Source organism: Notolepis coatsorum (assembly GCF_963971535.1).
Source record: "Notolepis coatsorum genome assembly, chromosome: 5".
NCBI lineage: Eukaryota > Metazoa > Chordata > Actinopteri > Aulopiformes > Paralepididae > Notolepis > Notolepis coatsorum.
Window position 1 is genome coordinate 155416657 of NC_140169.1, and position 25859 is coordinate 155442515.

Below are 25859 nucleotides of genomic sequence, written 5' to 3' on the forward strand. Positions count from 1 at the left end.
GTTGCAGTAGTTGCAAAGCTACTTCGCTGATAGTCCAGGTTGAACCTTGCATTGAATGGTTTGCTTCCTCTTTGTTCCTTTTTGGGTGCAGGGTCTTGTATGTCCCCAAAAAGAGGATCTGTTGCCATTCTAGCCTGTCGCTCTATGAAGACAACAAGCTCGGGAAACTTTGCTCTTTTTTTATTACGTTCATAAAAATCGTAAGCAGTAGCTCGCCACCTCTCCCTGAGTCTGTATGGTAATTTTAGGATCACCAGCTTCATTTGTGATGGGGTGCTCATCTCTTCCAAAAATTCAATGTCTTGCATTGTATTTAGACATCCACGGAGAGCAATTGAGTAGGCATGCAGTGCTCTTTTGTCCTCACTTTTAATAGCAGTCCACTTGGAAACTTTCTCCATACAAGCCGCTGCGATTAGGAGTTGATTTCCGAAGTTTTCTTCAAGCAGTCTTTTAGCTTCGTTATAACCCTTCTTGTGGTTTGTATACCGACAACTTCTTACAAGCTCTTTTGCCTGGCCTTCGGTAAACTGTTCAAGGAAGAAAAGGCGGTCTTTGTAGTTGTCAGTTTTTTCTTCAATTGAATGCTCAAAGACTCGGATGAATGACGGGTATTGTAGTGGATCTCCTTTAAACATGGGTATCTGGCTGGTAGGAAGTAATGAATGACGTTCTTTTATTAGTATTTCAGTTATTTTATTCTGTTTCCTCATCACCTTTGCCAGGTTGCTGCTTTCGCTTGTTTGGTGTTGATCAGTGTGAGACTGAGGGGCTTGAGTATGAGAGGTTGTTGGCAGCACATGCCGGCTTCGACCAGCAGGGGCAGCACATCTTGTCTTATGGCTTGTTTGGTGTTGATCAGTGTGAGACTGAGGGGCTTGAGTATGAGAGGTTGTTGGCAGCACATGCCGGCTTCGACCAGCAGGGGCAGCACATCTTGTCTTATGGCTTGTAGCAGTATGGCTTGGCCACTGGTCCACCTCTTCTACCTCTTCTTCATCACTGTCCTCGTCTTCATCACTGTCCTCCCTCGTCTTCATCACTGTCCTCCTCTCCTTCATCACTGTCCTCCTCCTTGCCTTCATCATGTAGCTTATACAGTTTATCTTTCATTCTTCCATTGTCATGGTGTTTATTTGAACATGCCTCATTGTCTTGACCACGCTCTTGTTCCTCACTATTTGATAGTGTTCTTAATGTTGCATCTGCAGCGTCAATGACAGTTTTCATCTCAAGCTCCTCTTGTAGGGTATTTATGGCTGCTTGTCTGTTTTCCAATTCATGACTTATTGCTGCTTGTTTGGCTTCCAATTCATGACTTTTGGCTTCCAATTCGTGCTTCAAATCCCTTTGTTGTTTTTCAAGGTAATTTTTTTTCTTTAAATTGGCAAGACGTGCCCATCGCGGCAGCTTTTTCAGCTTGAGTCCTTTTAAACATAGATGAAGTTGTTGAGCTCACACCACTTATACGACTGCTTGGACCCCTTTTGCTACTTCTGTAACTGGTTGGTGCCTTTTCTTGCTGCTGGGAACGGGTGGCAACCTCGCACATGTAAGTTGTTACGATATCATGGAATCTGCTAAAAGGATCAATTTTTTAGTGCCAACCTAGGTTGTCTTGTACTTTATCCTCCTCGTCAATGAGATCCTGAATGGTTGCGTGATTGTTTATAACTTTTTCAATGGCTCGGAATGCATTAAAATTGCATCATTTTCCAGTCAACATTGTCAAGGCAGATTGTTTTTTTATCGCTTCATTTACGTTTGATAGTCACTCGTTTTTTCCGAACAACCCTATGATGATGATAGTCTTTTACTGGAATATTCCAGAACGTTGTCATTTGTCGGCCTATTTATGAATCGTTTTCAAATAAACGCTAGATGGATCGATAGTGTGTGCGCACACACACTCGTGCCACGCGCTGATAATCGCGGCTCTTATTTCCTGATGGCTTTTACAGTCAAAACGGCTATATCACATATAGTGGAAACGCTTATATCTCCGTGAAAACGAGTAATTATCCTAAGACTGATAACATAGATTCCTTACCTGCAGGGCTGTACAGTGCGACATGTATATCGCACGTGCTACAGCAACAGCGGTCTGTGCGATGAATGGATTTACTTCAGTAGCACTGGTGCGATAGGCATTCGGTTCATATTGATACTCTTATTTTGAAAATCCTGTCACAGGTCTCATTTCCGCCTAAGCGCAGCTCCAGTCATATCTTGAAAAAATCGATAATTGTATTGATCCACTGTGTACAGTAGAACACATATTCGCCGTGGCACCAAGGTTCCAGAATGAACTCTGGTAGTCCCCGGTTAAATCAGTGAGAAGTAAAATTTCACTTTGAGTCCAATCCAAAAGGGTGATTTACCATCTGGGAGACGATAGGGGGTGCTTTTTTCCACATCTGAGCGCCGGCGGTGCCTGGATATCCAACGGTAGGCTCTCTTGATGCAATATGATTTCAGATCGCTAATAAAAAAAAACAGAGAAATCTCGTGATGGGCATTCAACGGTTGGGGGGGGTAAACCCGAGAAATCTCGGGCGTGGCATCCAAAGTGTTAACGATACACTTTTTAAACGTATCGTGATGTTTTGCACAAACCCTCATGTCAGTTTCTAAGCTGCCGCGGTTGAGATGAGACTCACTGATTATTATTTTCTCACAGTAGTGTGTGTATTTTTGGCTAAAGTGGATAGAAAACACAGTACTGTGCAAAAGTCTTAGGCACCCAAGAGTTTTTAATATAAATTGTCTTAGATGTTAATAATGAATCTGTCAGTAGACTACTCTTTTAGATTTTTTTTAAACTTAATAAAAATTTTAATTCATCAATGCAGACCTATGTTGCAGGGACTATTATAATCATCATGTTGGTGTGACTGTATGCATCAAAGGGTTAAATCAAGCATTTTTGAGTCGAGTTAGACCGCGCTCTCAGTATCTGACACTGGGTGCTGAAATCCCAAGAATTATATGGAAGAAAGCAGAAGGCCGGACCAGCACTCTCAGATTTAAATATATATATAATTTTTTTTTATTCCCCCCCCCCCCCCCCCCCCCCCCCACATGCTTTCCTCCGACACATGTGCAGCCGGCAGCCAGCCTGGCAGCGCAGACTCTCACTGGGAGAGTAACGTGTGGAAGGTCACACTACCTCCCTCCAGATCCTACCCTCGCTGTGCAGGCGCCCCGACGGAACTGTAGGGGTCGCTGTCCACAACGCCCAGGACCCACCCATCGGCTTTCCCACCCCTAACACTGCCAATTGTGTTAGTATGAACGATCAGCCAAGCTGATGGCAACGCCGAGAGCTGGACTCGAACCCAGCGTCTCCAGCGTTGATGGTGAGCGCCTTGCCCACTACACCACCTAGCCTCCGGCCTCCCGGACCAACAGTAGGGGGAGTGCGCAACAACCAGGAAGGGGGTTGGGAATTGGCATAACGACTAACAGTGGGATGGGAGAGAAATCTGAAAAGAGGGGGGAGAAAGATAATAAAAAAACAACAAAAAATATATATAAACCAGAAACTATTTACTATATTTTTTTTACGCATGGTGAAACGTTTTCCTCTTTTTGTTTTCTTATAGAATTTTGGGTTTGCAATTGGCTTATTTAGTTTCTGGTTTATAAGTGCTTTAGAGGAAATGTCTAAATATAGTGTATCATGACATAGCCAAAAAATATCGTGATATCGCCCAGCCCTAACGTGGCGTGAGGTGTTTGGAGATCAGAGCAGCACAATGGAAACGGGAGATGACCTTTCCCCCCTGTCACGTGTCTCGTGGCACATTCCCGCTTTTTGTTTTTCACCATCGATCTACCGCAGCCTGTGTGAAGTTAGGTGGCGACCGGTGAGAGGAACTCTTTAAGTAGGCCTTACATCACTAAAATGTCTATTGACTTAAGTTTGTGGCATGCAGCATTTCCTGTATTCTGTCAAGACGACAGGCTTTTGGCTTCCGTTCAGTTCGAATGTTCCAGAGATTCCTGCTTCTCCACCCCTCGTGCTCATCACAGCCCCGAGTGATGTCCACCCGCCGTACCGCCACTGACCCCTCTTGTGGTGTTTGTCGATGCGTTTCCTGCCAGTGACGTGTGCCAACTGCGTCGGGGACGGATCGGCGGTCGGAAAGGATTCACAGGGGAGAGTCCGCTTCAGTGTCTCGTTTCATTCATCACTCCCTAGATTCATAGGAATCTCCACGGCGTCGAGTATGAATCCTCGTGGCCTTAACGTAGTGATGGAGTTAGCAGATTGGTGAGTTGCGGCTCCACCGAGGGAGGGAGTGGATCGTCGCCGATTACGGACGCATCCCGCAGTAGTAGGCCATCGGGCCGTTTATTTTCCACTTCTCGACGTGAAACAAACAATGGTGATGGAGTCTGGACACCCTCGCGGAACGCAGTCGTTGGGTTTAATAATATTGCGATAAATGTGATCGATGTGTCCTTGAGCAAGCTTGTTTTGTAGCCAAAGCTAATTTTGCGACACCGTTGCCACCTTATCTCTCATCTTATGCTGCTCTGGAACACTGGTCCAGTGATCGTCTGGTTCTCCACGTTCCAGAACTAATCGTGGTAAGACTGCTTTCTGTATCGGTGCAGCGGAATCATTGAATCTATTACGTCACCTAGAACTACGTAGGGATGTGGTTATTTTTTTATTCTTTTTTTTTAACATTCAAATATATATATATTGTTTACATTCAAAGCTTCTATTGAAGTATTCGAACGAAGCTTCGAATGTCGCTCGTCATATTTTATGACTTAATCATAAAAAATATATATTTAAATATCCTCAAACTAAATCCTCAATTTGAATAAGGTGGTTCATTTGATTAAATTAGTAATTTCTTTTTATTAAATCAACTTTCTTAATTAATATAACTCAGTTTCATCAACATAAATAATCCAATAAGGGCACAGTTGGTACGAAAGTGATGGTGAAGTCTTGATGGAGCGCCGAGTGGATGCAGATAGGCTACATAATTTATGATTGTTTTATTTAAATTTGTATGACTATCGGCATAGTTTTTTTTGGTGAAGTGCCCCTTTAACCCACCAAGTAAAAACTAACATTTCTTTCCTATTTAACGGAATGGAATTCCCTCCCAAGACAGACGGGTCGGCACGAAGCGTCTTCGGTGAACAGTGGCGGTCTCTCGTCTTTCTTTCCAATTTAACCTAATCTACCCGACCCGACATTAACTGACAGGGAAAGTATTACATTACATGGCAAATGTTATTGAATGATGGCCTTCCTGCTAGCAGCTTGTGCTCCTCCGTGATGACTATGATCAACTAGATGCCCCGCCTCGCCGTCAGCGGAGAGGAATTCTCATCTGTAGACTAGGGCTGGTCGATATGGCCAAAAAACAAAAATGATATCACTATCGTATCGATAACGATATAACAATATCGATAATTATAGATATCGAGTGATATGATGAGTATTAAACTTTTTTTTTCTTTTTTTTTAAAAACCGATTCATGTTTATTTTGCAGCAATTCTTTGTCGTTGCCGCCATATTTAGTGTTACAGCCCCTCACACCAGTTCTCGGGCTGCAGCTGGTTTGAAAGCGAAAGTAAACCGGCTTCTCTGCTGGCTGTGGCTCCAGGGGAGTTGAACAGTTCTGGCTCTGCTAGTTTCTATCTTTTGGCGCTTTTTTGGTGGACAAACCACCGCACATGTGCACCGTGACTCGCGACTGGAGTCTAGCTCTGCTAGCACACATAGCCTACTGTGTACAGACGGTTTCAAACTGTATTTTACATTAGAAAGCAAACAAAATAAATTGACAAGAGAAAAAGATATCTCAATTTGGTCAGTATTGTCATTTGGACAAGCAAAGCCATTACTTTAAGTTGCAAGAAAGACAAGTCTGTCCACAGTCTCTGGTTTTAAAACTGCCCTGTTGCAGGTCACCAAAAACAAAAAAAATTATTGATTTGATCTATTGTTTTAAATTGATTGTGGGTCATGTTGCACTCAGCAGTCTCCCTCAATGACTAGAGTTAAAATAAAGTATAAATAAAATTTTTGATATTGAAATCATGATTATTAAACGCTCAATGATTTGAGAACATCGTAAGCCTATCGTATGATGACGACTATTTGTTTTACCTTCTCGACCGAAGGCTGCCTTTCCGTCATTGTCCACGAGTTTCCAAGACGTTTCAAATTAACTGGAGAAACGCGCCGTGTCTCCTCCTCCCTTACAGCCTATCCTGCCCCACTACAGCACCTGGTGACCTCCTTAGGCCTAAAAAAAATGGGTTGGTTCCTGTTGCCGACCGACTCTGCCGATTTAGGTGCGACCCAAATTATTTTAAGTACTTTTTTTTTTTTTTTTTTTGCAATACATTTGAGTGAATCTTAGTCAAAAAGTGCAGTCCATGTCAATAATTAGAATATATAAAAAGCAAGTATTTCACAAACAAAGAAATTCCCTATCCATCCATGGAAAAAATAAAAAATACCCATGGCCTTAACTGACAACCAACAGGAACCAAACATTTTTTTCCTTTTAGGCCTTACAGCCTATCCTGCCCCACTACACCACCTGGTGACTCCCTTACAGCCTATTCTGCCCCACTACAGCACCTGTACGGACCACCTTACAGCCTATCCTGCCCTACTACACCACCTGGTGACCCCTTACAGCCTATTCTGCCCCACTACAGCACCTGGTGACCCCCTTACAGCCTATTCTGCCCCACTACAGCACCTGGTGACCCCCTTACAGCCTATTCTGCCCCACTAAAGCACCTGTCACAGAAGCCATTATCAGGGTATCTGCAGGGTATTAAAAAGTCTTAAGTTTAATTTGCACGGGTATTACATTTTTGCGGGGGGGGGCAAATGAGAGTCCGCGCTGGCAGGTGAAAAGAAGTGACTGGCTGCCTCCATGTATCGTAGTGGACATGTGATGGGCTTCTATCCTCCCTACGACCGGCCAGTGGGGGGCACATGCGAGCAACGATCAGGACAGGGGAGGGAGAATTGGCACGAGAGGAAAATTGGGAAGGGTGATGGGAGAAATCACGGAAAAAAGGAGGAGGAAAAAGTAGGTAAAAAAAAAATGAAATGTTCAAATGTATTCATGCCGGGAGCTTGTTGCGTCTGGCGAGAGCTTGTATGGAACGTGCAAGAATAAAAAAATAAAAGTGCAGCCGCTAGTTCAGCAGTGCTATGTTTTAGTTTAGTCTTGCTAGTATGGTCGTGGAATTGGCCTTAACCCTTTCACTACCACACTACAGACTGTTGGCAGTGAAAGTGTTAACCTTCTGTATTTTCTCAGTGAAAGGTTTAACCCTTTGGTGGTGTGGTAGTGAAAGGGTTAAATGTTCTAAGTGGTATTAAAGTCTTAAATTTAACTTGTTGAAAGCTGTCTGATTAATAAGATATTCCTTTATTGATCCCCTTGGGGAAATTCAGGTGTGCAACAGTCTTGATGACTAACGACGGGCTTATAATGCCACATCAGAGGTTAATCATGATTTATTGGGGTCATACTTGAACCTCTGTGTTCTTGACTTTGTCGGGTGTCTTTGCCGACTGGAGATTGAATCGACAGGGGAAGGGGTTGAACCTCTAGTGGATTCTGCTACCTCTGTGGACCGCTAATCCTGTTTTGAATGTGTTGTCCCCACTCCCTAACATCGCCATGACTACGAGGCTGTTGTGGCCTGCCTGCCTCTGGTGGGCGGGGCTGTGTGTAGTAGCTACTAGCCTGTAGCAGCACCCAGGGAATACTGCAGGGTTTAGTCTGCAACCTCTCGGACAGTAAATTTGCCAACTGACGAGTACAAGTACTGTTTTTTGGGGATTTGTACTTTACTCAAGTATTATTAGGTTTGTATACTTGTACTTTTACTCGATTACATTTCAGAGAAAAAAAACATACAATTTTACTAATTTAAAATGCAGACCTACAAAGTACAAATCTTGCAGGTCCAACTATTTTAATTGGTATATTTGTTTCTCTGGCCGAACTAACGTTATTAATCCTGCAGCCGTTCTTTATTTTAAAAACAGCCAAATCCCCATCAATGGAGAATGAACCCGCCCATACCCATGCTGATTGGTCCTTGTGCAAGACTAGAAAGCGGGGATCTTTGATTAAACACCTGCTATCAGAAGAGTGACTATAGAAGATGGCCACAAACTATTTTACTCAAGTGTTTTTAGCCAGATACTCTGACTTTTTTTTTGTAGATTTGTTTGTTCTACCGGGCAGTCCGGGAGAGGGAGAGGAAGAACGGGAGACGGAGCAGGGGGGGAAGACATTCGGCAAAGGACGGCGGGTCCGGGAATTGAACCCGGGTTGGCCGCTTCGCGACGCAGCGCGTTACATGGATCGCCACTTGGGTGCCCGATACTCTGACTTTTACTTGAGTATGATTTTGAGACTACCCTTTAGGGCTGCACGATTAATTTAAAGGGGAACTATCTTATAAATGGCCTTTTTGAGTGTTTAGCATTGTTTCCTAGCTATGTGAACTTATATTAATATGATCTGTCTCAAAATTCTCATATTGGCGCATTCTTCCAATTCTCCTCTCACAATATTCACCCTCACTGAACTGAGTAATTTGAAAATGTGATGATTTGTGATGTCAGAAAGACACCGCTGCATGTTAATGGAGAGGTGCAGGATGAGCTGCACACAGTAGCTGGACCTGGACCTGGAGCCCAGGCTCAAAACAGCTCGAGATCTTGAGGTAGAAAAATGCTGTTTTTGAGGACTTGATTAGAAATACAAAACAATGAATAAAAAAAAATATATATATTACAGAGGTGTTCCATAGACTCACAGGAATTGTGTAAAAGTGCCCAAATAGTGAAAGAAATAGTAAAATAGTCTCCCTTTAAAAAAATCGATTCATAGACCTATGCGATCTCATTTCTAAATTATGATTTATTTCTTTTACTTTAAATACTTTTTATACTTAACTTTTTAAAATGATGACAAAATAAGAATCTTGTGAAAATCGTGATCTCAATTCTTAGAGAAAAATAACGTGATCACATTTTAGCAATAATCGTGCAGCCCTAGTACCCATACTTTCACTTAAGTACAATTTCTGGGTACTTTTTACAACCCTGCCAACTGATAACGCACGACTAAGTCATGAACTTTCGTCCATGTCAAATAACGGAGGCCTAGTTGGTAGGGGTGGGGGGGGGGAATCTATACGTAGTAGTATCGCGATACTTTGCGTGGCGATACTGTGTCTATACAGGGACGCCAAGTATCTATATTTAATTATTTAATAAAAAAATTATTATTAGGAAGTTGCATTGTTCATTTCAATACCTGTAATAGTACAGTAGTCCACACACACTGTACATTCAGTTAAGTTGGAATATGACTGTAATACAAACAGTTCAGTTTGTCAGGTACATGCAACACAGATTACAGTGTTTACATCTGTCTGCTTGAGAAAATACAATGTTCTGCAATAAAAATTATTGAAGTGAGATGAACAGACTGAAGTTTTACTTTGCAGTTGAAAAAAGGTAATATCGCAATATTAATATTGCAATACTCAGCATATCGCAATATATTTAGTATCGCAATACTACGTATCGTGAGGCCTCTGGTGATTCCCACCCCTACTAGTTAGTTAGGAAAATAGAATTAGCTTTGTCAAATTCCTGTATTTTATTCTTTGTCTTAAGTCATGTTGTTCTTAACCGTTTTCTCAGCTGTACTATCTTTTTGCTGAGCACTGAACCTCGTATTATGTAAGGGATAATGTATAGCTATGAGGTCATTGTCGCAAAATAATTGACCGACACGGAGTTCTGGAACGCAGTGAAGGTCAATTATTTTGCGACAATGACAAGAGTATAGCTATACATTATCCCGCTTATTACATGGCTAACTTACTAACAATCTACCTAATTCATTTTACACCATCGCCAAGACGAGATCAAATGCAGACGCAGTTGTTCTGTGGCTCCTGTCATCGCCGGCAGCCGGCAGGTCTGGTCTGATTACCTGATGAGTGCAGCTGTGCATATGCTGAGTTTAGCTTTCGTGACTGTCTGCGACCAAAATGCGTGATTGTGATTAGTCAATGAATGAATGAATGAGAACTTAACAGATTGCAGAATGGGTACAGTACAGCTCAATACATACAATTGTTAAGAGGATGCAGACCAGAGAGACTTTCGTCTTGTTTACATCAGGGTCCCCCATTTTCAATTCATCATAACGTATATGACATACATAAGGTATACATACATCTATACATTTATGACATACCAGATTTGCAAATGCAGTACCGTTTGTGATACGAAAAGACTCCAGAAAAAAAGTATATACATTTGACGTAGAAACTGTATATTGGAGGAGGTTGGGTAGGTGGTGGGGGGGACTGTATGTTGGAGGTGGGGGGGGGGGCACTGTACCACTGTACAAGCAAAACTGTACATTGGAATATTGACCAGACCATACTTGGTCATTTACTGTACATTGGAGGGGGTTGTGTTAGGACATTTACAGGGGCCAGTTTCGAATTGCAGTCTCACGTAGGTGTTTTTTGAGTTTTTGAAAGTCTGGTAGTGATTCACATTCCTTTACAGCTTTGGGTAGGGCGTTCCACATTGATGTGGCATAATTGCGAAACGTGTTTAGTCTCTTGTTTGAGCCGAATCTGGGTTTAATATGATTTGTGGAGCTCCCTCTGGTGTTGTGATCGTGGTATTCACTGGCCTTTGGGAAGTATTTTGACATGTACATGGGTACCTTGGTCGTATAGTGTATCTTGTAGACCAGGCCCATTGCAAGTTGCTGTACTCTGTCGTCTACTCTAAGCCATCCTAGGTTGTCAAAGTGGGCAGGGGTGAGGTGGGTTCTAGGAGTAAGGTCAAGCAGTAGTCTGACCAGTTTGTTTTGAGATGTTTGTAATTTTGTTTTTAGCGCCTTTGAGGTGCTTTGGTACCATGAGGTGCAAGCATAGTCGTAGTACCCTTGAATGAGTGCTCCTGCCAGAGTCTTGAATGAATGAATGAAATGAATGAATGAATGAATGAATGAGAACTTTATTTAACAGATTGCAGAATGGGTACAATACAGTACGGCTCAATACATACAATTGTTAAGGGGATGCAGACCTGAGAAAGACGTTTGTCTTGTTTCCATCAGGGTCCCCCATTTTCAATTCATATAGACATATATGACATACATGACATACAGATAGTCAGTACTGCTACATCTATACATTTATGACATACCAGATTTGCAAATACAGTACTGTTTGTGATACAGAAGGAGTCAAGAAAAGGGAGTATATACATTTGACGTAGAAACTGTACATTGGAGGTTGGGTGGGGGGGGTTGGGTACATTGGGATATTGACAACCATACTGGGTAATTTACATTGGAGGTGGTTGGGGGGGGGGGGGGGCGGGGGGCACACTGTATAAACATGTAACACTGTACATTGAGGGGGGGGCGGGAGGAGATACTGTACAAACAAACACAATTGTACATTGAACTATTGACAAAACCATACTAGGTAAATGACTGTACATTGGAGGGGGTTGGAATGATTGGGTTAGGATATTTACAGGGGCCAGTGTTGAATTGCAGTCTCCCGTAGGTGTCCCTTGAGAGAGGTTTTGAAAGTGGGTAGTGATCCACATTCCTTTACAGCTTTGGGTAGGGCGTTCCACATTGATGTGGCATAATTGCGAAACGTGTTTAGTCCCTTATTTGAGCCGAATCTGGGTTTGACATGATTTGTGGAGCTCCCTCTGGTGTTGTGATCGTGGTATTCACTGACCTTTGGGAAGTATTTTGACATGTACATGGGTACCTTGGTCGTGTAGTGTATCTTGTAGACCAGGCCCATTGCAAGTTGTTGTACTCTGTCGTCTACTCTAAGCCATCCTAGGTTGTCGAAGTGGGCAGGGGTGAGGTGGGTTCTAGGAGTAAGGTCAAGCAGTAGTCTGACCAGTTTGTTTTGAGATGTTTGTAATTTTGTTTTTAGCGCCTTTGAGGTGCTTTGGTACCATGAGGTGCAAGCATAGTCGTAGTACCCCTGAATGAGTGCTCCTGCCAGAGTCTTCAGGGTGTTCTTGTTTACCAGAGAGGAGATCCGGTACAAGAATCGAGTTCGTTGGTTGACTTTTTTTATTACATTGGATGCCATTTTGTCACAGGAGTATTCAGGGTATTCTTGTTTACCAGTGAGGAGATCCGGTACAAGAATAGAGTTAGTTGGTTGACTTTTTTTATTACATTGGATGCCATTTTGTCACAGGAAAGATTTGCCTCTAGGATGGAACCCAGGTAGGTAATATCTTCTTTCCTTGTGACAATATTGTCACCCACTATATAGCGCTGTGTTACCCGTATCAGCGGTCATTATTGCGCGTTGCCCATAGCAGCGGTCCGTTATCGAGAAATAACTGACCGCTGTCGGGGGCAACCGAGCGCTATTTACCATCACAATCAAGCATTTTGGCGAATGTTAAAACGCCATGTAATAAAATTATGTAATCATGGCCTCTGATCATCGAACACTATATAAATAAATGTAAAGGCTTACCTTTTTGGCCTGTATTCATAAAGGTGAATTCAGGCCAGGGCAAGGATACCTGGGTTGCCGCGGTGATGTGAAATTGACTCATAAACTGGTCACGCCAGTATTACCGGTTGACACCGGACATTTTACAAAATGACGCTCAATATCTGTAGAGCACTTACTTTGATCTTTAACCTCTTAAACCCTAGCCCTATTTTTCTGAAAATGCACCTAAAAAAATAAATGGAAGATTGCTCCACTTCTACAAGGTCCTTTTGCATTTTCTTGGTATCTAGGAACATCTATGGATGTCAGGGAATGTATTCCCAGTGTCAGGAATATTGTGTGTTACTAGGCTTGCAGTGGCGGCTCTACCACTAGGGGCGCTCGGGCGCCGCCCCCCCTCAGCTCCTACCCTGGTTATATGAGAGAACAAGAAAAATAAGTTTTTAGTTTTTTGTTTTATAGCCCTATAAATAATATAAACATGTTTAAAATTAATAATATTTACTCATTTGTGTTTCCAATGCACAATATAACGTTATTATATTAAAAAAAAAATACTCGTTTTCTTGAACAGGAAGTGACTCGCCTTTCTTTTTTTTGTGCGTTGAAATATGACTAATATTGGAATCCGGGCGCGATTTGAAGCGTCTAGCCAGTAGCGTCAAGAATGTCTGTAGCCGCATTTCGCGGAGACGCTCTCTGATTGGCTGACGCCAGTATTTTTTTCCGTAGCAGAATTTCACAGACGATCTCTGATTGGCCGAATCCAATTTCTAATGTTCCAATTCTAGCTTAATCCTAGGTTGGTCCTCCGTTGGTGGTAGAGATTTGTGTTGTGAGATGCATGCAGCTGAGCGTGCCGTGACTGCAAGTTCTTTAGACTGTTAAGCTTAGGCACTCTTTCAAAGTTGGTTAAGGTTAGAGTTTGTCTTGGAGCATGGCGATAGAACGCCAGGTAGTTTGCAGTCTGTTCGACGCGGAAGTGGACAAAGGAATAAAGTACTTGTGTTGTGTGACCAACTGCTAACAAGCTAACACTTGGCTAACAAGCTATATGGCGGATGCAGTCTGGACACAGTGGACAGTGGTCTGGAATACATCAACAGTGGATTATACACTTTATCAAGGCAAGCCCTGGATGTGTCAACTAAACAGTGAGTCTCTCGCTCTCTCGCTCTCTCTCTCTCTCTCTCTCGGATTGAAAATACGTGGATTATGGCTTGTTCAATATCGTCTATGTTTGAATGAATGAATGAATGAGAACTTTATTAACAGATTGCAGAATGGGTACAATTAGGGATGTCCCGATCGCCTTTTTTTGCTTCCGATCCGATCCCGAGCATGTGATTTTAAATATCTATCGATCCGATCGTTTCCGATCCGATCTTTCACATTAGTAATCAATTTTGACGCATTTTTGTCAGAAACTGGCAGAGCAAGACAAGCCCAGTATAATAGTTGCCTAGTATAATAGTCCGGGGCGCGAGAGCGGAGGCTTTTGTTATTACATTCACCCTGAGAAATGTGCTTCTGCTTCATATGAGAAATATTAAAAGTTTCAATATATGTTTGCACATTAGTATACATTCAGTGTTCGACTTACGTAATGGTCCATTCTGGTCTGAAACGGCGACGATAATCCTCAGTCACGTAACGTTATCCTCCAGTTGAAAAGTTAGTCTGAAAACTTCGCCTCCAGCCTGCTGCTTCATGAGTTTTTCCTCCACGCGGAATCTCCTCCTTGCAAACATTGCAACTGGCTTGACTTTATATTTTAAAATGCTTAGTTCCAAACCTCTGACATTAAGTCTAGCTGCTCAAGTCAGTGGATATTAACAGTGTTTCGGGAGCGACGTGTTGTTGTTGTGATCAATTCAATGTGGTCGCGTGTAGCGTGTAGCGTCTAAATTAAAGGGAATGTTTGTTGCAACGGTGAAAATTAAAGGGGAATGTGTTTGTTGTGGATAATTATTCTGCTCTGTGTGACAATAAATACATTAATGATGATGTATTATATGTAATTTAAAACCAAAACTAAGGCCTCCGTATGAGTTTAAGACGTGGACATGGTCATGTTTGTTGAATAAAATTTTTCTTTTTTTGACTGCCGATTTTTATTATTATTTTTCCCCGATCCCCGATACTCTGAAAAGCACGTGATCGACGCCGATTCCGATCACGTGATCGGATCGGGACATCCCTAGGTACAATACAGTACGGCTCAATACACACAATTGTTAAGGGGATGCAGACCAGAGAAAGACGTTTGTCTTGTTTACATCAGGGTCCCAGATTTTCGATTCATATCGATAGTTTAATAGCTAGCCTTGGCTCGTTTAACAATATGCAAAATATGTGTACAGCCCTGTACTCATACTCATACTGAAGTTATTCTTGGTATATACTAGGTCTGATTGTGTAACGAATCTATTCCACGTCGCGCTGTGTGTGAGAGAGAAGGAGAGAGGGAGAGATCTGCGTGTGTTTGGAGACGGAGCGAGTTTTGTTTCTAACTTTTCTATTTATATATTGTGTTTCAAGTTGTGAATTAGACTATACTTTATTTGACTGGTTGTGTGTTGTTGTAGTAACAGCTGAGCGACTCGTTCATAAGAGCCGATTCATTGCCGTGAGCGTGAGTCGAATCGCTCACGTCTTGCCATGAGTGTTGCGTGGTACTGTACATGTTTGCAAAATGTTTGGTATAGCGCCCCTAGTGGCGAAGCATCCACGAGCCGCCACTGTAGGCTTGAGTAAATTGTATGAACCAAATGAGAATATATATTATAGCTCTTGGCTACATTTGAATATTTATTTTTAAATATGCAACATTCTGTATAGATGTTATTCTCCTACCGGACCGCTCGGGCTTAAGAAGTTAACATATGCGGCTACATTGATCTGCTGTTTCTGTCTACGCCTGTTTTTGACTGTATTTGTTGGACGGATGGACTTGACGTTATGATCTAATTTACCGACGAGACAGACTAATTACCTTATGTCAATTTTCAACCCTTTAATTGACTGATCAATGTAGCTGACACCTTATTTAGCACATCGTGCAAATATACTGTTGCTGATCTGGACTGGTCCTCCGAGCTCCCCTCCAGTCGATCTGCTGCAGGGTTTAATCTGAAATATCTCAATTGTTGTGTAACCAGTCATGTCTAGAGCCTCTTTTCTCTCCTTCATGCAAAGTTAAATCTACTAGGGCTGTACCGAATGTCATTTTTTAACATTCAAAGCCTCTATTGAAGTATTCAAATCAAGTTTCGAATGTCTGTCATATTTTATGACTTAATCCAAAAAAATATATATATATAATTTAATATTTTTTATAAATATCCTCAAACTAAATCCTCAATTTGAATTAGTGATTAATCTGATTAAATTAGTATTTTCTTTAATTCTTTAATGAACACATTGGGCGCCAGAGGTCGCTGTGGGCGTATGGCCGTGTGTGTCAGGACTGTAATGAATGGGGATATATGCCGGTGTTTGCAGTGCTAAAACTATTAAATATATGGATCTAATAATAGTCAGTCATTGAGTTTCTTTCGGTCAAGATGCAAGAAACGGATAATGTTTTAATCAATACATTCCCGTTTTATACCGTGGTGAATAAGAGTATAGTTTTAGAGTAATTCTGTGTAATCCCAGGAAAAATGTGTATCGAAGGTCAACATTATGAACGAAGCTTCGAACTCTTCGGTACAGCCCATTTTACACTCGGTGAAACTTAAGCTACTCTGTACTGTGACTCTGCTGCACAGAAACCTATAAAATGGATCTGCCGTCCGTGCAGACGCATTCAGTAAGTTCTCTGATCTGTGTTCCTCCCTCACCGTCCCTGCTCTCTGTTCCTCCTCCAGGCAGGAGGTGATGAAGTGGAACGGCTGGGGCTACAACGACTGCAAGTTCCTGTTCAACAAGAAGGGCCAGGCGGTGTTCACGGGCAAGAGGTACGGTGTCACCTCCCATGACCAGTGTGACCTCGCATGACCAGTGTGACCTCACATGACCAGTGTGACCTCAGGTCACAGACGGGAGGTACAGTGTGACCTCACACGACTCAGGTGGTACAGCCCGCCACACATTCTCGATAGGTTTAAGACCTGGGCTCTGTGCGGGCCACTCCAGGACCTTGGTTCTGGGCTCTGTGCGGGCCACTCCAGGACCTTGGTTCTGGGCTCTGTGCGGGCCACTCCAGGACCTTGGTTCTGGGCTCTGTGCGGGCCACTCCAGGACCTTGGTTTTGTTGTCCTTTAGTGACTGTTGGACCAATTTTGATCTATGCTTTGTGTGTTGTTGGAAGACCCAGCGACGACCTAAGCCTAGACTTCTTCATATTATCCCTCAAAATGTCAAAATGATTTAATTTTTTCATGACGCCATGCACCCGAACAAGGCTCCCTGTGCCAGAGGCTGCAAAACACAGGGTTTGCACAAGGTAAAAGTCAAGGCCTGGAATTCCTTAAACAGCCTTTTTTAACAAGGTGCTTAAAGTCCTTGAAATTCAAATCAACCATTCGCATTGAATATTTTGTTCATCCATGATAATTGTTCTGAATCAAGAATTTTTTTTTGTTCAGTTTTAATCAAATCTGACTAGTCGCTGTCTCGCGTGCTCCAACAGCTTTTCCTCATTTCTTCGCTTGTGATGCTCTAGCTGGCAAGCAGGCCAAGAAGATGGTTAAAAAAAAAAACTGCCTTTTTAAAAGTGAATTGTATCCTTTGAGTGACACCTTGAAAATTTAAAATAGTGCTTGGAAAAGTACTTAAAAGTGTCTGTGGGAACCCTGAAAACAGACCCACAGGCACAGCATGATGCTCCACCACCATGTTTTTACTGTGGGAACTGTTCTTAGGGTCGACAGCCTCTCCTTTCTTCGCCAAACATAAGCCACAGCCATGTGCCCAAACAGTTCCAGTTTAGTCTCATCAGACCAAAGCACAGACGTCAAACTCATCTTTACCTTTCTTTTACATGTTCCACGGGCAAACCTCAGTCTGGCGCCGATGTGCCGCCCTTTGAGTAAAGGTTCTTCTGGGACGATGGCGCTGAAGTAGAGCTGCCGCGGTATTGATTATTTCCTTACCGCACAAATTTGCAAAATATTTCCTACCGCCGCGGTTATTACCGCATGCACACAAAAAATAAAAAATAAAGTTTGAATGCATTTTTTTTTTAGTAGTAGTCTACTCTTTATAGCATATAGCCTGCCTCTAGTCTAAATGTCGATCTTTAGAGGATGACTTTGCAGCATGAATATTGTTTGGGATTCGGCAAGCACGCATTAGTTATTGAAAGTGAAACACGGATTCGAAGTTTCCCATCTGGTCGTGCGCCGTTCATTCGGTGTCGCGGGCAGGGGTGGTTACCCCTAACCCCCCCGACCCTTTCGTATTATTATTACTATAAAGTTACTACTTTATAATAAAGGCATTCGTTTTGTGGCATTAACATTGTATAGTTATACGTTCAATAACATCAGCGTATTTACCGGACAATAGCAAGGCAAGCAATACTCTATTCATATCTCAGTTCCTTTCTTTGCTCAGAGCGTGCCGAGTTGTCCCATTCCGCGGTCTGTTAATAAAGTTTTCAATCAGACAAGTGTATAGAACGAAGGGCTTTTATTATAACATTCGTTGCAGACAGTAAAATCATTATGTCTCGTTTAGTACTCCTTAGGAGCGATCGTAGTCCACTCCGGCGGAGAGTTAAAGCTAACGTTATTAGCCGTGTTGTGATGATCTGACATTCAGGAAGTAAAAACCTAATACGCGCTTGCCGATTGGTGGTAACACACTGCATGACGCTACAACGTGTGACGCGTCTCTCTTCTGACCAATCAGTGGTCTGCAATGTTTCACGTGACTTTTCTGGTACCCAATAGGGTCGCTTGGAACCTCGATAGATGAGTAGGGTATATCTGCAGAGCCGCAAGCCCAACGAGAGGAGGGTAATTTATTATTATAAAAAACAGCGGTGACGCGGTATTCAGCCTACTCTGCGGTGGCCGTGATGTAACAGCGATACCGCGGTAATGCGGTTATCGCGGCAGCTCTACGCTGAAGCCACGATGATTGATAAGTTAACAGATTGCAGAATGGGTACAATACAGTACGGCTCAATGCACACAATTGTTAAGGGGATGCAGACCAGAGAAAGGCTTTCGTCTTGTTTACATCAGGGTCCCCCATTTTCAATTCATGACATTAATGACATACGCAACATACAGATGTATATCTTGACATGCATGACATACCGGTATACAGTACTGTCTTTATTCAATGGATATAGTTTTAGACTGCGACATTTGCGAGTGCTTAAAATATATCTTATATTATATCTATGGGTCTAATAATGCCGTCGTGAGTTGCTTCCAGTCGACATGCCCAAAACAGATTGTTTTTTCATCCGTACATTTCTGTTTTATACCGTTTTGAATAGTGTTTTGGGTGCTTTTGAGTAATTCCAGGAAAAAGACGAGAAAAAGGCATTTTAGTGTAATCCAGTCATCACGTTATAATTTTTCGGGTAATCATCTAATCATCCTGAAATCAACGCTAGATTATCATTATTATATCTCGTCGTGCATACATGAAATGGCGCCGCCCCCCCCCCCCCCCCCACCCCCCCTCTTGCAGTCAATGGTAATAAGCACATACACCTACACACGGATAGCTTTGATCGCGGTAGAAAGAAATATCAGATCAACGCAAGGTTTCATATATAGTCCTTACCTGGTATCTGATGTAATGCAAAAAAAAGAATCCAATTATTTGATCGCCTTTCCAGTTATCCACAGCGATCATGTCCCCGACATTACCGAGCGTGGCGGGCGGGGTTAGTATTCCGCACGGCTTAGATCGGCTCATAAAAAACACACCAGCCCATTTCCAATGGGATGCAATAGCTCCACAAGGCAGTAGAGGGCGGTGTTGACTGGGGTGGGACGATACATCGATCCAGATCGATATATCGATCTATTATCAATTATCAAATAGGATCGATGCAACGTAAAAAGATTGATTCATATTGCGATACTCTTATTTTGAAAATCCCCTGGTGAACAATGCATATCCGCCCGGCCGCCACAACAGTAGCTCAGTAGCAGCGTGTGTTAACGTTGGACAGCATTGCTTCAGAGTCCGCCTATTTTGCGACCCGAAATAAGTGCCTGTTTTTTCCCCCCACAACGGGTCAAATGCATCTAACATGCTTTGCATCCTCGCCATTCCTTTATGCCCACGTCGCGTTAAATACCGAAATTAACGTTGCGTTAGGTAAGCTAGCTAAGCTAAGCTGATCAGAGCCATATAGAGAAAACAGCAGAGGTCCACTAGGGACTGGGAAGCAGGGGGGTTACTGCATTCTCGAGATAGCCCCACTACCAGGATCTGGCCGGTACTGCACCTTCGGACTCCCGATATGCCTTTTCCAGCCAAAATACAGCTCTGACAGTGATTAGGATATTAATATCGAAAAAAACAAAACGGTTAACAGGAGGTCTATTTGTATTAAAACAATATTGTTTTTCATTTAAATGTCTGGAAGAGCTCAAAAATAAAAATGTCAAATGATATTTCCATTGCCTTTTTTTGTTTTAAATGTTACTGATTGTGTTAAATGGGAATATAATATCGTCTCATATCGATCGCAGGCACCTGAATCGTATTGTGGCAGACTTTGTGATATCAGAAAATATCGTATCGTTGTCCAAAGAATCTATATTGTATCGTGATGAAACTGGTGATTCCCACCCCTAGTGTTGACAGTCTGCCAGCTCAGACGGGGTCTGAAGGGTATACAGGCTGCAGCTATGAATAGATATAGCAAATAAACGAAGTTAACTCGTTTTTGGCGATATTCGCATGGCGGGCAATAACTAGTATACTCGTTTTTGGCTATTGTGTTAATTAAGGGATGGGTGTTGCAAATTAGCTTTGGCTACAAACACTATGATACAGGCATTATCTATGTATTTGTATCTGTCCCTTTCAAATCAATCACCTCCAGAAGAGGCCAGGTCGGCAACAATCCTCTTTTCTGATGTCCGGGGATTCTTGCTGACATCTCTGACTAATTTCCTCTCCAGAATTCTTGGAATCTTGCTGCCCCAGTTTGTTTCTTCCAGAAGTTGTCACCTTGTACTTAGCAATGATTAGGGTTGGTTACCGTTCACATTTGAACCGGTACCCAACTGTACCTTTTTCTGTACTTTAGTCTCTAAAAATGTAATCTACCTACCTCAGTTGTAAGAAAATGTGTCCAAACTTCAAATTATTTATTTAGAACAATTTGTTAATATATATATAATATTGCAGCGAGCGTTATCTGCATCTAGCTTTGTAAAGTGTAACCACACTTGCGACCGTTTTTGGCTTGCCATTTGCCCCGACTGCTTTGTTGTTGAATCAAGTCAAATGCTAGGTAAGCGTGTATTGTGAGTTAGGGCTGTCCCCGACTAAGGATTTGGATGGTCGACTATGATTGGCCAAAATTTGCAGTTAGTCGACTATTGGTAGACTAAAAAAATAAATATCTTTTATAATTTTTTAAAAATTGTCATTCCATTTGGGCTGTGGGGGGTGCGTAATGTCTGAAGGAGTCGACTGAAGGCTTCTTGTCGTCTGCAAAAGCATGCAATTGGTGCACTGATGGATACATCTTGAAATTTGTCTAGTCTAGTGTGTTCATTAGATGAGGTGAAATCCTCTTTCTGTGCCTGTTTTCGTAGGCAGTTGGCCTCTGGTATGCGTGCCATTAGCGTTAGCCACGCTTCTAGGCCTCTTTTCTTTTGGAAAGAATGATACATTTTTTATTTTTAATATTCTACTAAGAGGTTGGCCAGTCGACTACGGCTCCTTTTGACCGATTAGTAGACTAATCGACTAATGGGGGGGGGGTCAGCCCTAGTGTCTGTGAACGCTGACGTGAACGTGCGGCACACTTCATAGGTTTCGTTTTGCGGTAAACTAAATGTTGACGTCATCGGACAAAAAAAATTACTTATTATTTTCTTTCATTACCGAAATGTGGCACTGGTGGATCTCACGTTAATCGGTAGTACCGACGTGATTCGGTCGATACCCTTAAAAGTACCGGATTTGCTACCCGTCCCTAGCAATGATGCAACGTACAGCAGTTCTAGACACTGTGAAATTATACAGTTATACCAATGGGCCCTAGTCTAAATCTCCTGTTACACCAATGGGCCCTCGTCTAAATCTCCTGTTACACCAATGGGCCCTCGTCTAAATCTCCTGTTACACCAATGGGCCCTCGTCTAAATCTCCTGTTACACCAATGGGCCCTCGTCTAAATCTCCTGTTACACCGATGGCCCCTCGTCTAAATCTCCAGCTAACAAAAGTATTTCTAAACGACGGATCAAATAAGCGCAGCATTGGCATACATAATGAGTTATAGATATGATGTGCAGACTGAGAGAGTGACGTAGATGGAAGGCTGTGTGTAGTGTACACAAGTTGAAGGCTGTCTTGTGTCTGTGAGAGGGAGGGAGGTAGAGAGGGACGAGCAACAGAATGAGAGGAGAGAGAGAGCAGCGGATAATGAGGGGGGGGGGGGGGGAGAGGGGAGCAACAGATAATGAGGGAGAGAGGAGCAACAGAGTGAGGGGGGGGGGAGAGGGAGAGAGGAGCAACATAGAATTAGAGGGAGACTTACTTGCTAGATCAACTATTTTGCTGTGGCACTACACTTAAGATTAAGTATATTGTTTGGTTTAGCTCACTGTTGGTTGGTTGCTCCACAAATGTCCCCACCCTCTAGTGGCCACAGGTTTCGCCCCAGGAGGCTGAACTCTGGCACGGAGGTTAAGTGTGTGTGTGTTCATGCCAATTGGTCAAATGGGGGCGTGGTGTGGCAATGGGTGTGGCTTATCAAAAAGGTTGCAGCTATTGTCTATCTGTGCTCATTTCAAAACAAAGACATCCAGGAGAACCATCAGACATACAGAATTGATCATTTTGTAAGCCCACACTTGCTATTGAACCCCCCCCCCCCCCCCACACACACTCCCTGGGTCCTCTCCAGTGCTCACAAAGAGTGTGGTGCTATTGCCATCTAGTGGTCAGCATTCGAACTGCTCCACGTCATCGGAGAAGGTCACTTGGCTGTGATTGTTCATGCCGCCTGAAACTCACACTGCCGCTCATTGTTAACAGACGGGAGAGAGCTAGGCTCCGCCCCCCCCCCCCCCTATTCATACTGTACACAAATGGAACTTATTACACCTATAGTTGTTTATGCGTCTCTGGGGGGGGGTGGTGGTGGGGATCGGGGAGAATGAATGTTTCCGTTTTTCTGTCTTTAATCTCTCTGCGGGTGCGAAGCATGTCTCCATCCCCCCTGGCTTTCGCTTCAGCCCTGGCGCCAGAATGGATGGCTCTTTTATTTGTAGTCTTATTCTTCTTCTGCACCTTTTTATCCTCGTCGCGCTTGGCGGAGAGCAGGGGACGCGCCTTGTTTCTCTAATCATGATGTATGGCTTTTTGGAGGCGACAGCCTTGCCTTGTCAGACGGTAAACATGTGTGTGTGTGTTGCGCAGAGAGCCACACTTTGACAAAATAGTTCCCCTTTTTATGAGCCAAGTTGTGTCAAGACTAGGGGTGTAACGATGCATTGATTAATCGAAATGCATCGATTCGAATGTGTTCGATTCGATGCATCGATTTGAATATGTTATAATCGAAATACAAAAGAAAATTCAATAACATTTACATTTTTTTGTGTATTTTTATTGACCTATAGTCCATTCATGCGGCGTGAATCAGTTCCCCCAGCCACATTTGTGTATTCAAATAATTTTTGGGGAATTAACTGATGGAAAATTTATCTAATCGAATCGTGGTCAAATGAAGAGATTTCATGATGCATTGAATCGTTGCCTGAATAATCGTAAACTAAATCGTTGTGGGGTCGAATCGCTACACCCCTAGTCAAGACTGCATTCGCATTCTCGTCTCAACCGTAGTTGTATATCTTCCACCTGTCGATACCGGATATTAACTTTGTGTTTGGCGGTGGCCCCGCGGCGCAGTCTACTCTCGCCTCACCAGGGTCTGGTAATCGGAAGGTTCTCGGTTCGATTCCCACTCCTATGATTACAGTGTAGTGTAGGGCAGTTGTAGGTAGGTATAAACTGAGTATAGGCCTTCCCCTAGACACTTAACCCCTTAATTGCTCCCGATGAGCAGGTCGGCACCTTGTATGGTTGTCTCCGCTGTCTGTGTGTGCGTGAATGGGTGAAGGTGAGGAAACTTGTAAGTGCTTTGGATAAAAGCATTATATAAATGCACTGTTTACCTTTGGTCAGTTGTACTGTACCCATTCTGGGAAATTGGCTTACAGTCTTCTCCAGAGAGACAAGAATATAGATGCCAGTCTCCTCTCTGTGCGTTCAGTAGAAAGCTATCTGGCTGCAGGTTAGCTTAGCACAATGAATGGAAGCGGACATGCCTGGGTAGCTTTCGGGAGAGGAGTTAGTTCGACAATGCCTAGGCTACCCAGTCATGTCCGCTTCCATCATTGTGCTAAGCTAGGCTAACATGCAGCCAGATAGCAAATTTCTTTTAATGTCTTTTTTTTATTGACCTATAGTCCATTCATGCCGGGTGATCAGTTCCTAGCCACATTTGTGTATACATTTTTTGGGGGGGAATTAACTGACTTCTGTCGGATGCAGTGGTGACCTGCAGTGATTTTTTATTTACCCAGGGTAGGTTCTCTGAGCTGATGCTCTTTTTCAGCTACGCCCTGCTTCACATTCACACAGTTCCACACACTGGGAGCTGCCCAGTACAACCACAGTCTGACACCGTTGGCCACTGAGCAACTCCACTGGAGCAGTTGGGGGTTAAGTGCCTTGCTCAAGGACACTTCAGCGGTTGGTCTTAAGGGGATAGGAGAGTGTTATTAATTCACTTCCCCAGCCCAGATTTTTTTCCTGCCAGTCCGGGGGATCGAACCAGCGACCTTCCAGTCACAAACCCGCTTCTCTAACCTTTAGGCCACCGCTGCCCCTCATGCAGGCCTGGTATTTCTGGCCGTGAGCAAATCTGCTGGGGTGGGGCGGGGGTGGTCATGCCCACTTGGAGCGCGTGGCCACTTGGTGGAACGCTTGACCTCCTGGAAAAAGCGGCTTGCAGAGTTCTCTCGAACCGCTCCTCCGATCGACTTCACACTCGACACTGCACGCCCTCTGGTCCTCAGCGATACATGTGTGAAGTCGATCGGATCGACAGTTCTCGAGATATCCGGAGGACTGACACATACAGACTTTTTTTATAGTTAAAATGCCCATATTGAAAAAAGAAATAAATATATAAATAAATAAAATAAGAGGATCATTGTTCTATATTTCTAATCGGGTACTGAAAAGCAACATGGTTCTATCTCAGGATCTTGGGACACTTTAAGGCTGGGCTCCCACCACTGTGTGGACGGGTGCCAAAGGCCACACAGGCTGCCACTTAGGCGGGTGAGAAATCTCGGACATTGAGAGTTGGATACGTGGATACTGTTGATGTGGATCCATAGAGCTGGGGAAAGGTACTGGACACTGAGGAATTCCGTGTATAGGATAGTTACCCTGTATAAATTAACATTAACAATAATTATTTCTATTGTAGTATGTCTGCGGAAATGTCATTTGTATTATAATTAGGGAAGGGAGGGGATTGGAGGGTGTCTTTTTATTTTTGTCATGTGTATTGTCTGTATATATGTATTTACATTTACAACTCTATCAGCTGAGCAACAATGTTCATCAAAGTGTTGAGTGCTACAGTGTAGGTTAGTTTATTAGGACAAGTGCATGACAGTACGGTTAGTTAGGGATCAATTTTTTTTTATTTTTATTCACATAATGGTTGAAGTGCGTCTTTAGTCGACGGCGAAAGATTGGACGTTTCGGCTGTCCTAACTGGGGTGGGTAGTTCATTCCACCATTGTGGGGCAAGGACTGAGAATAGGCGACTTCTCTTTGATGACCCTCCCGGAGCTTGGATAGGAGTAGGTCTGAGGCGGCCAGAAGATGCACAGCGTAGGGGTCTTGAGGGTGTGTAGTTGGAGACCATTGACCGGAGGTAGGCGGGAGCGGTTCCCTTTGCCGCACGGTATGCGTGTATCACTTCCGCAACGGATTTAGTCGGAATTCGGTTTCCGGATTCCTCTGATTGGCCACTGACCCCACGTGACCCTACCCTATTACACGCCCCCCTTATCGACGCGCGTTATGCGACGCTCTACAGCTCTTTCGCT

General features: G+C 43.2%; 1 protein-coding gene across 1 annotated transcript in view; it reads left to right on the forward strand.

Annotated features, from left to right (window-relative positions):
• The window catches only part of agps (alkylglycerone phosphate synthase), a 141471-nt gene that overhangs the window by 15400 nt on the left and 100212 nt on the right, over positions 1-25859 (forward strand). Inside the window, exon 2 of the mRNA XM_084315228.1 lies at positions 16438-16527. Coding sequence (XP_084171354.1) covers positions 16438-16527 — 90 coding nt within the window. The remainder of the gene's footprint in view (positions 1-16437; positions 16528-25859) is intronic.